Source organism: Erythrolamprus reginae, chromosome 11 (genome assembly GCF_031021105.1).
Source record: "Erythrolamprus reginae isolate rEryReg1 chromosome 11, rEryReg1.hap1, whole genome shotgun sequence".
Classification (NCBI taxonomy): domain Eukaryota; kingdom Metazoa; phylum Chordata; class Lepidosauria; order Squamata; family Dipsadidae; genus Erythrolamprus; species Erythrolamprus reginae.
This window is the reverse complement of record NC_091960.1, coordinates 28,318,108-28,330,199: the sequence shown is the minus strand read 5'-3', so window position 1 is coordinate 28,330,199 and position 12,092 is coordinate 28,318,108. Positions and strand designations below refer to the sequence as shown.

Below are 12,092 nucleotides of genomic sequence, written 5' to 3'. Positions count from 1 at the left end.
ATCTTAATTCAACTGCCTTAGGAATTTGATCACATGACCATTTGGTTGCTGTAATGATCATATGTCATTTTTCCCCCAGTGCGGTTGTAACTTTGAAAGATCACTAAATGAACAGTTGTATGTCTCGAGCAGAGGTGGGTTCCTACCAGTTCTAACTAGTTCTTTAGAACCATTAGTAAGCCTGTGATGATGTCATGGAACATGATCACCAATTTACTAATGATAATGATGATAGTGATCGAAGGATCACCAAATGAATTGTTGTAAATTAAGGACAACCTGAAATTCAAACTGCACTGCAGAATTGTAGCATTAAAGCTTCTGGCAATTTTTATGGAAACCTGGTCCCATTTTGTCTGGTCTCCTTGCCATTGCGATTGTATTTAACTTTGTCTTGGTCTCTATCGGTCTCTCTCTCTCTCTCTGCAGATTGGCAAAAGTGGAAACATACCAGCAGGAACCACTGTCGATACGAACATTACTCACCCTTTTGAGTTTGACTTCTACCTGTGCAGTCATGCCGGCATTCAGGTATCTTTTTTTTTTAGCAGCTTCCTGGCAGGTGTGGGTAAGGCAGTGGACTTCATTTCCTAGTATTCTCTGCCATGACTGTAAATTCGAGGGATGGAAGGGCGCACTTTAACCCTGGTATTCTCCCCGGGTTTAAAAGGACCCAAAATGAAGTGTTAGACCCTGTAAAAAAATTTCCCTGCATATCTGAAACTTGAAATTCCATGACTTTTTCCTCATTTGAGGGGTTCTTTCTAAGGGTGGTGGGGGTTTTTGGGGGGAGGGGGGTATAGTTTTTGCTGGGCAAAAAAAGTTACCAATTTTACCCTCTGCATCCTTTTAGACCCGGAGTATAAAAGGGTTGGTTCCAGCTACTGGAATGGCCTTTTTGAATACTTTTTTCACTAGTATACTAATTTGAACATTTCTGAACACAATGAAATGAAAATTGGAATGAAAAAAATTAATGCTTATTTGTTTATTTTGCTCAGAAAAGCCCCCCCCCCATTTTTGTGAAAGTTTGTTCATTTTCTTCTAGATTAGGCTGCAAACTCTTACCTTAATAAACAAATAAGCATTATTTTTTTCACTTCAATTTTCATTTCGTTGTGTTCAGAAATGTTCAAATTAGTATACTGGTGAAAAAAGTATTCAAAAAGACCATTCCAGTAGCTAGAACCAACCCTTTTATACTCCGGGTCTAAAAGGACCAGGAGGGTAACAAGTGTATAGTAAATGCGAGGAGGGTACCAGGGTTAAAAAAATATTAACCATAGTCTCAGAAGACCTTTCAGACTGTCACCCATCCTCCAAGGGGTGCAGACAGTCCTCAGCTTGTGACCATGAACTGACTTTGCTTGTCAGAAGGTTTGCAAAATATGGTCAGGTGAGCCTGGGCCATTGCTACCGATGTAAAGACGAGTCAAGTGCCAAGCGTCTGAATTTTAATCACGCAGTCATGGGGATGCTGCAAGTGGTTAAGTGTGGGGAAAAAAAGATCCGTAAGTTGCTTTATTAAAAATCTGTTGGAATGTCAAACAGTCCCTCGGTGAACTGTTGTAAGTGGAAAAATTGTGGCAAAAATTTGTGGGCCACAAGAAGTGAGGAAATGGACATAATGTCGGGCCGAAAGCCATCATGTGGAGTTAGAGGCTTTGGCCTGCCACAGTAGCATAGTATTAGGGAAATTGGGAGGGGTAGTGAATGAGAAGGAAGTTACTAGCCACAACAAATTTCTTTCTTAGAGTCCAAGGTCATCTTTTGTTCTGCATCAACTAAAGTAAAGAGGAAGTCAGTGGAATCCCTGCACTTGGACTGGTCCTCGTGATGAACTTGTGGGTGTGGGGATGCTGATGAACTTTAACCTGGGTGGGGTACTGGAAGGGAATTAGTATTGGAATGGAAGTAGTGTGACCAACATGGCTTTGATAATAAATCGGACCTTATGTGAGAGAACTGGAATCTGATTTATTTCTTAGATGCTATTTGGGGTGTTGACACATTTCTGTTATTGGGCAGCTCTGTACAGTTGTTCCACCTGGAGGAAACATTCAAAGTGATCCAGAGTATTCATCCCAGGTTTCAGTTGCCGGTTGCAAAGGGTGAACAATGTTGGAGAAGACATCCTTAAAAGGATGGTTAAGGAATATTTAGCTTAACTGTTGTGGAGGCGTTCGCCTTGAACAAGACGGGAAAAGTCAGCTCTCTTTGAGTGACCAGCTTAAACTGTCTCCTCAGCATCCTGTTATCCCATCTTCGTCGCCAGTGTTCTAGCTTGTGTAGAATGACAGGATCTGGAACTGAGGCGAGACGGTGATCAGAACAGAACCGTTTTATTAGAACAGCTGTCAACTGGACAAAGCCGTAACGGCACAGGCAAGCCTCTGTCAGGCTGCTATTTATATGGTGGCTGTCAAAGCTGGTAGCCAATAGCGGGGCTGTAATTTTCCCACCGACTGAACTGTCAACAAACAGCCAATAGCAAAATAGTTCTTAGCTGCTAGGTAGATTTCGAGCGTGGAGATGCAGCACTGCCTGTACCTATTTCTTTCCTGCACCCCCATGCAAACATCCTTCCATCGTTGTGCTGGTTATTTATTTATTTATTTATTTATTTATTTATTTAATTAATCAATTAATTAATTGAATTTATATGCTGCCCTCTCCCTGAGGACTCAGGGCGGGTTACTACAGTAGGCCGCCCTGATGTTTTTCGACTCTTTCATTTCTTTCCTTCCTTCCTTCCTTCTCCCCTAGGGTACCAGCAGACCCTCCCATTACTACGTGCTTTGGGACGATAACCGGTTTACAGCAGATGAGCTTCAAATTCTCACCTACCAGCTTTGCCACACCTACGTCCGTTGTACCCGCTCTGTTTCTATCCCAGCACCAGCATACTATGCCCGGTTGGTGGCCTTCCGGGCACGATATCACCTTGTAGACAAAGAGCATGACAGGTGAGTAGTTGCACGCCCTCCCCTAGCCCCACTGAAGATGCTCCTTTGCGGAGTCCAATGTTACACCACTGGGTGGCGCTAGTGAGTTAGAGGGTTTTGGTGTTCTCTGAGCTGGGCTATTTTCTTTAAGACCTTCTCTTACCTGATATACCGTATTTTTCGGAGTATAAGATGCACCGGAGTATAAGACACACTTTAGTGTGGGTAGTGTGGGGTAGTGATTTCTGACAGTCTCAAAATGGGTGAACAGTGCAGTCAGGCGGTAGGGAAAGCAAGAAGGATGCTTGGCTGCATAGCTAGAGGTATAACAAGCAGGAAGAGGGAGATTATGATCCCGCTATATAGAGTGCTGGTGAGACCACATTTGGAATACTGTGTTCAGTTCTGGAGACCTCACCTACAAAAAGATATTGACAAAATTGAACGGGTCCAAAGACGGGCTACAAGAATGGTGGAAGGTCTTAAGCATAAAACGTATCAGGAAAGACTTCATGAACTCAATCTGTACAGTCTGGAGGACAGAAGGAAAAGTGGGGACATGATCGAAACATTTAAATATGTTAAAGCGTTAAATAAGGTCCAGCAAGGAAGTGTTTTTAATAGGAAAGTGAACACAAGAACAAGGGGACACAATCTGAAGTTAGTTGGGGGAAAGATCAAAAGCAACATGAGAAAATATTATTTGACTGAAAGGGTAGTAGATGCTTGGAACAAACTTCCAGCAGACGTGGTTGATAAATCCACAGTAACTGAATTTAAACATGCCTGGGATAAACATATATCCATCCTAAGATAAAATACAGAAAGTAGTATAAGGGCAGACTAGATGGATGATGAGGTCTTTTTCTGCCGTCAGTCTTCTATGTTTCTATGTTTAGTTTGGGGGAGGGAAAAAATATGTGGCTAGTCCTTAATCTGGTCAGCTTCAGCACATTAGTTTGTTGGTTTTGAGCCCACCTGCTTGCTTTTTATCCACTGATTGGGGATAAAAAACAGTTTCTAAAACACTTCTCTCTCTCTCTTCAGAGAGAGAAGCAATAAGAGAAGCAGGCAAAGGGAAGATCACTTGGCTAGCAAACCATGGAAGATCGCTTCACTGTTAGCACCTGGTTAGGGCTGAAAAAAGGCTCAACTGATTGTCAGAGGGAGCAGCAATGAAAGAAGCAGGCAAAGGGAAGATCGCTTAGCTAGCAAAGCACAGAAGATGGTATTAGCACTTCTTTAGGGCTGAAAAAAAGGCTTAGTAAAAGCTACATTCTGAGCATAAGATCCTCCCAAATTTTCAGCCTCTTTTAGAGGGGAAAAACAGTGCATCTTATACTCCAGAAATATGGTCACTGATAAGTTAAAGTTGTCCAACAGTTCCACGTCTTCTTTAGGAAAAAAGACAAATAGGTATTGCAGCTAAATCTTGGAAGCTATAATTTACATTGGGGAGGGAGGGAGGGTGCATGAATGGGGAATTATTAAGTATCACTGGAAAGAAATTATATTAACAGTACAGGTAGTCCTCGACTCTGTTGCTAAGTGAGACATTTGTTAAGTGAACTTGTCTCCAATGTCCTTAAACTTATGGAAGAAGTAAAAAAACAAACTTTTTTTTAATCTAGCAGAGGTGTGCAGTTTGTCTAGGGCAGGGGTAGGCAAAGTTGGCTCTTCTAGAACATGTGGACTTCAACTCCCAGAATTCCTAAGCTAGCATGATTGGCTCAGGAATTCTGGGAGTTGAAGTCCACAAGTCCTAGAAGAGCCAACTTTGCCTACTCCTGGTCTGGAGCGTTGTTTCCAACTATCTGTGGAATTCTGGGAGTTGGAGTCTTGAATGTCTCTGGAATTAAAGCTGTGCCGTTTTATGCTGGCAGTGATCTCCCTGCCTAGAGAAATCTGCCGTGCTCATCTGTTTCATCTTCTAATTAACGCTCTGTCTTAATCCCCCCCTCCCATTCCTTTCCCTCTGCCCTTTTAGTGGAGAAGGCAGTCACATCTCCGGCCAGAGCAACGGCCGAGACCCTCAAGCTCTCGCCAAGGCTGTGCAAGTTCATCAGGACACTTTACGTACCATGTACTTTGCTTGAAAGCCCAACATTTTTACCTCACTCCAGAAAGCTTTCCGATGTGTAGGAGCCATACAAAAAAGAGAGAGAGAGAGAAAGAAAGAGAAGAAAGAAAGGAAAGAAAGAAAGAAAGAAAGAAGAAAGAGGCAAGGAAGGAAAGAAAAGAAAGAAAAAAGAAGGAAAGAAAGAAAGAAAGAAAGAAAGAAAGAAAGAAAAGAAAAGCATTGGGGCACCTTGTAGTTATCCGATGGAGAGATCACTGCAGGCCGCGGACAGACCATTTCTACGAAACAACCCTTGTTTTCCAGGGTCAACCCAGGAGAACTGCGTAACTGGATGGACACGCCTTTCTAGTATTAAAACAAGAGAGACTTTCTGGATTTCAGGCTTTTCAGTTACCTGACCAAACAAATGCAAAAATATTGAAACCGAGGGAGGGAATCTGTCTTTCAATTTCAAAACTAAACCAAACATCACTGGGAATGGTGGGCAGGAGAGACAGGAGGCGCAATATTAGACTTCTGACTGTGAAATCAGAAGAGTCCCAGTCCTTTTAATGCCCCAATCAAAAATGCTGTTTTCTTATTGGTTCAGGGCGGGGCGGGGTGGGGTGGGAATTTGTAGAGCCTTAAAACAGATGACTAGATTTATAAAAACTAATATTTTAGGATACAAAAATGCTTTAATTGGCGAAGAAGAAAAAAAGAAGCCAGTAGTTTATAGATGAATTTTAACACAGTTTAACCCCTTCTCCCCAGAAGAAAGAAAAAAAAAAAAATATGATTTTTTTCCCTCCCCTTCCCTTTCTATAGAATAATGGTGTAAGGTACCCGCAGCACTTAACCACAACAGGAAAATTGTCTTCCGTCTGTTTAAAAAGTGAGTTGGCTGCTGCCCTTTTTAATGTGGCAGAAACACAACCGTGGGCGAGTGCCTTACTTCAATGCTACAAAAAACGATGACCTTTTTTTTTTTTCACCTTTCAAAAAAAAAAGAAAAAAAGAGGAAACCAACAATGCTATTGACTTGACTTGGTCGTGGTCCAGATCTCTTAGCTTGAAAGTGTCTGGGTTTTTGGGGGGTTTTGTTGATGTTTACCAAGCATACCATTTCATGTTAGTTCACAGCCTCGTGGGTGGATTACAAATTCTGTGCACTTTTTATCCTGACGTAGAAATTCGGAGAGCCGGTGATGATGACGATTAAAAAAAACCCTGCTTTTTTTAAAAAAAAATGATATACAATTTGCAATCGGTTGAATTGCTTCTGGTGTATTTCCTGTGATTTCTCCTCCTTCTTAATTTAAAGAACGCTGCATTTCTGATGGGCAGGGTGGTGTGTGTCAAAGGAAGTGTGTTTTTGTCGGCCCTGCAAGCACAAAAAAGAAAAAAAAGAGAAAAAATCCCCCCTCTCTGCTATCAATTCATGCCCTGCTTTTTTTAATATATGGATGAAATTTTTTTATTATCAAATATTTTTATACGATGCCGAGTCTATTGCCAAAACTTACACTCAAATTCTCACTGTTTACATCATCTCCCCTCCTTTATCTCTTGTCCAACGTTTTGGGAATATTCTTGACCACCACATAAAAAACTCAGACTGGAATTATATCGAGAAGATTTCCAGGTAACTGAGTTTCCTAGGAGTTGACCAGCCCTTCCAGAATCTTTGCGTTATATAGTGAAGGGATGATCATTTCATCTACTGCAGTTGTGTAACTCCAGTGTCTCCTGCTGTTTTTTTCTATCGTAGCATGAAAGGGAAGATGGACCTACACAAGCCCGTTTGTCCACTTTGCTTTGAGAACAGGAACATTAAAAACGCACTTTGCTGTTTGTCTAGAGAAATGCATCCTGATTTTCTAAGGATTAAAACAAACCAGACCTTTTACCCATGGCTGTGAAAACGAACACTTTGGATAGGAAATATACCTGGCCTGTGCTGACCCCTCGCCAACCGGTTTTGTGCTGTTCGGAAGGAAGCCCGTGCCGTAAGTTGTCCTTGAACCATATTTTGTCGCTTCGGAGTTGCATCTTCGAGTGCCAAAGTTGAATTTTCAAACATGGGCCACAGCAAAAAAGACCCCACCTCTCCCGTAGAGCTGCACAACTCTCTTCTACGCTTCTCTCTTTCCCAAAAGGAAAGGCAACGGTTGCGAGTGAGACTTGTGGACTGTGTGTGCTTCCAACAGGTCAAGTTCAATTTCCTTCTCTCTCTTTTTTTTAGGCCTTATTTCTTCTCTGTGCCCCACCCCGCCCTCCCCCGCTTCCCCATCTCCCACAGGGCAGAATGTTGACCCATCTGAAAGCTATGCAAACCAACAGGCCACTCAGAACGGAACCCCAGTTGGGAGCTTTTGCAAGTGGATTGTGAGTCTGTATTCTTTAGTCACAAGGCTAACAACTGCTAGGGGAAAGCACAAACAGGAGGTGGGAATTCCTGACAAGATGCTGCATCTCAGATGGCCTCTGAGTAACTTGTCTGCTGCTCTGCTTAACGTGGGTGGAGCAGGTTGACCTTTCAAACACGAATAATGCAGATTGTGGGTTCAGTGATTGATCCTTCCTTCCTCTCAGCCATTCTCCTTCCTCCTCCTATCTTCCTTCCTTCCTTCCATTCATTCAACTTCCTTCCTCTCATCCATTCCCCTACCTTCCTTTTCCCATCTTCCTTCCTTCCTTCCATCCATCCAACTTCCTTCCTTCCATCCTCCCTCACTCCCTCCCTTTCTCTCATCCATCCAACTTCCTTCCTTCCTCCTCCCTCCCTTTCTCTCATTCATCCAACTTCCGTCCTTCCTTCCTTCCTCTCATCCATCCAACTCCCTCCCTCCCTTCCTACCTTCCTCTCATCCATCCAACTTCCTTGCTTCCTCCTCCCTCCCTTTCTCTCATCCATCCAACTTCCTTCCTTCCTCCTCCCTCCCTTTCTCTCATCCATCCAACTTCCTTCCTTCCTTCCTCCTCCCTTTCTCTCATCCATCCAACTTCCTTCCTTCCTCCTCCCTCCCTTTCTCTCATCCATCCAACTTCCTTCGTTCCTCCTGCCTCCCTTTCTCTCATCCATCCAACTTCCTTCCTTCCTCCTCCCTCCCTTTCTCTCATCCATCCAACTCCCTCCCTCCCTTCCTACCTTTCTCTCATCCATCCAACTTCCGTCCTTCCTTCCTTCCTCTCATCCATCCAACTCCCTCCCTCCCTTCCTACCTTCCTCTCATCCATCCAACTTCCTTCCTTCCTTCCTCCTCCCTCCCTTTCTCTCCTCCATCCAACTTCCTTCCTCCCTTCCTTCCTCCCTCCCTTTCTCTCATCCATCCAACTTCCTCCCTTCCTTCCTCCTCCCTCCCTTTCTCTCATCCATCCAACTTCCTTCCTCCCTTCCTTCCTCCCTCTCATCCATCCAACTTCCTTCCTCTCATCCATTCTCCATTATAGAGCCTCGGTGGCCCAATGGTTAGAGTGCAGTCCTGCAAGCTACCACTGCTGATCACTGGCTGCCAGCAGTTTGGTAGATCGAATCTCACCAGGCTCAAGGTTGACTCAGCCTTCCATCCTTCCAACGTCGGTAAAATGAGGAGCCAGATTGTTGGGGGCAATAGGCTGACTCTCTGTAAACCGTTTAGAGAGGGCTGTAAAGCACTGTGAAGAGGTATATAAGTCTAAGTGATATTGCTATTCTCCTGCCTTCTTCTTCCCATCTTCCTCCCTCCCTCCCTTCCTTCTTTTCCTTCCTTCCTTCCTTCCTCTCATCCATTCTCCTCCCATCTTCCTTCCCTCCCTTCTTCGAATCCTTCAAGGTTGGCATTGTTCTACCCTGGGCACCTGCTTTTGAGCAGAAGCATCGAGACCGAGAGCCAACATTGCTTAAACAAGTGCCTGCATGGCGAACTCACCTACCAGCCTTCATCGAAGTTCCTCGTAGACGATTGTCGCTTGCCTCGCCCCTTCTCAGCTTTTGCGTGAAAATGCATTTACAAAACAAAAAATGGAAGGACATTTTTGAGGTTTTTCTTGGTGTCTCTTCTCCCCGTCTGCCTCCTTCTTCTTGGAGTAGATTCTCACCTCAGACACCAGCACTGCGACGGCAATTCTAAGCTATTTTTGAGCAAGAATAAGCAAATTTGGGCATTTGCAGAACGGGCAGCGTGGGGCAGAAGAGAACCTGAAAGAAACCTGGCGCTTTTGACAAAACCACCACAACCACCAATGCTTTAAAACCAACATCAAACCTCCAAGGACTTGAATTGTTACCAGCGAATCCCGTTTTCAGTGTTTTACCGTATTTTATTTTTTGCACTCCAGTTAGGTTGCTGCTTTTAACGGAAGAGGAGGGGGACGTGGTATGATTGAGGGGATGTGAAGTGGTCAGCGCTTTCCCCACCCCACCCCACCTCCTCGCCCCTCCCCACCTGGTGCATGCAAAGTTTTCACGAAGTGCCGTAAATAATGTAATTGCTGCAACCTCTTTGAAACCATGTTTTCTAAGTTTGGGGTGATTCTTCCACCCCTCCTTTTCCCCCCCTCTTCTTTCGTTTTGATGTTTTAAGAACCAGGCTAACCACCCCCTTGCATGTGCTAAGTAACAAAAGCTCCTTGTTGCATTCCTGCTTCGCTTGGGCAAAACTTGTCTTCTGTCTTTCGGAGGGTCAGAGAGTGCAACCCAAAGAGGGAGTCTCCTCTGCTTTGGCTCCCTTCCTCCATCACTAAGTGTGGCTGTTGCTGCTGTTTCGCACTGCACGGGTGTTTATGTGAGATCCGCAAAACTACTACTACTAATAATAATAATAAAAATTGTTTCAGGACGTTTCGCCTTGCACCTTAACCCGTGTTCCTTGTGATATGTTCACCCCTGTGGCTGGAAGCCTTGCTGACTTCCCACAGGCTGTGTGTCGCTGGGTGGGTGGGTGGGGGGACGGGAAGGGTGTGTGTGAATGCAGCATACAAATGTAGCCATCGGTTGTCGGTTTTTATTGTGATTATTTTTTTAATTTCCCCTGCACTGCTGCTTGTTCCGATGGATTGCTTCAGGTCTGAAACGAAGGGGAAAGGGAGTGGGCGGATGAGAGATATAAAATAAGGCCCGATTGGACATTGGGATCTGGTGGTTTGAGCAGTGGGCCCTGATGCCACCATGGAAGCTGGCATCGCAAAGACCTGGTTTCAGAACTAGCCTGGTTTGTAGGGTTGAAGGATTCCAGAACATTTTTTCGCTGCATCCTGGATGTTTACAGTAGAGATGATGCTTCTCAAGCATTAGGTCAGTGTTTCTCAACTGTGACAACTTGAGGTGTGGACTTCAACTCCCAGAATTCCTCAGCTGGCCATCATGGGCTGGGGAACTCTGGGACTTGAAGTCCACACCTCTTCAGCTTGAGGTGTAGACATGAGGTGTGGACTTCAACTCCCAGAATTCCTCAGCTGGACATGCTGGGTTGGGGAACTCTGGGAATTGAAGTCCACACCTCTTCAGCTTGAGGTGTGGACTTCAACTCCCAGAATTCCTCAGCTGGCCATCATGGGCTGGGGAACGCTGGGAGTTGAAGTCCACACCTCTTCAGCTTGAGGTGTAGACTTGAGGTGTGGATTTCAACTCCCCAAATCCCTCAGCTGGACATGCTGGGCCTGGGGAACTCTGGGAGTTGAAGTCCACACCTCTTCAAACTTGAGGTGTAGGCTTGAGGTGTGGACTTCAACTCCCAGAATTCCTCAGCTGGACATGCTGGGCTGGGGAACTCTGGGAGTTGAAGTCCACACCTCTTCAAACTTGAGGTGTAGGCTTGAGGTGTGGACTTCAACTCCCAGAATTCCCCAGCCAACCTAGCTGGGGAATTCTGGGAATTGAAGTCCACACCTCTTCCAAGTTGCCCAGATTGAGAAATACTGTCCCAGGTTTGCAATAGTGGTGATTATCTGCAGCTCAGGTGTTAGGAGGCGGGTGGAGGTTCATTCCCCAAGCTTATGCGTTGGTTTCCTGACTTTGTTACCAACCGGTTGGCAACTTCTTCAACGGAAATTTAGGGAATGTCAGCGTTAGTGTTCTGCCGCTTCTTGTGGTCCCATCACAAGACCTACTGACTACACAACCCCTTACAAGCAGAAAAACGGCAACACAAGAAAGACATTCCCTAAATTCTGCTGAAAGGAGTCACCTTGCCTGGTAACAAAATGTCCAGAAACCCACCCACAACCTCTGAGAACAAACCTCCACCCTCACTGACCTAGGTGTCACTGGATTCACAAACGTATATCATCCGAACACCATGATCTACGTTAGGTGGGGATTGTGAGAAATTGGGAAGCCAGCAGAGCCTGGAAAGTGAGATGTTTCTCCCTCCCAGACTTTGGACCTGGCGAAATTTACTTGAGAATTGAAAAGTGGAAGCATATGGACCACCCCCTAGTCCCCCACCCCCAATTTTGTGGATGGCTTCAGAACCTTTCTGCTTTCTGGTTGAAATACCCATTATTGGCTGCGAATTGTAGTTCTACATCTTTAAAAAGCACCGGAAACTTTTGTCTAAAAGAGCTGGGTTTCTCTCCCCCCCCCATCCACCCCCCCTGTCCTCTCCATCTGTTGAAAAGTGTACAAAAAAAAATATTTTTCTCCTAAAGCCTCCCCATTACTCCTCCCCATTTTGCTCCTTTGCTTTCTCCTTATCACTTTGGGACCAACGAAGCCACTACTGTCCGTAAAAAGCTGATGTAGAAAAGATGTAACTTCCCGTCCTTTTTCCCCCCTACTCCCCTCCCCACTTCTCTCCCTCCCTTTTAATCAAGTGTTAAAAGCATCTTGGAAGCCCAGTGGAAATTTGCTGTGCTGGTTCCATCTCGCGAGAGCCGTGCAGCCGAACAGCAATAATAATAATTTTTTTAAAAAGAGAAAACCCATATCACACATGCGCATGTAATTTTGCACTTCTAAATAATTGTGAAAGTTTTAAACTGATGGCAATTCTAGTCTTGTGTTCAAAACGGTTTTTTTTTAACCTGTTACAAGGAAGCGTGGATGTGTAAATACAGAATGTTCACAAAACATACCTGTCTGTGTAGCTTTGATTTGTGTGTGGATA

General features: G+C 44.6%; 1 protein-coding gene across 2 annotated transcripts in view; it reads left to right on the top strand.

Annotated features, from left to right (window-relative positions):
* Positions 1 to 5,217, top strand: part of AGO1 (argonaute RISC component 1) — a 136,379-nt gene extending 131,162 nt beyond the window's left edge. For both annotated transcript variants that reach the window (XM_070764751.1, XM_070764752.1), the window contains exons 17-19: positions 430 to 531; positions 2,767 to 2,966; positions 4,933 to 5,217. In XM_070764751.1, the coding sequence (XP_070620852.1) occupies positions 430 to 531; positions 2,767 to 2,966; positions 4,933 to 5,041 (411 nt within the window). In that variant the 3' untranslated portion in view covers positions 5,042 to 5,217. The remainder of the gene's footprint in view (positions 1 to 429; positions 532 to 2,766; positions 2,967 to 4,932) is intronic.
* The last annotated feature ends 6,875 nt before the right edge of the window (positions 5,218 to 12,092 follow it).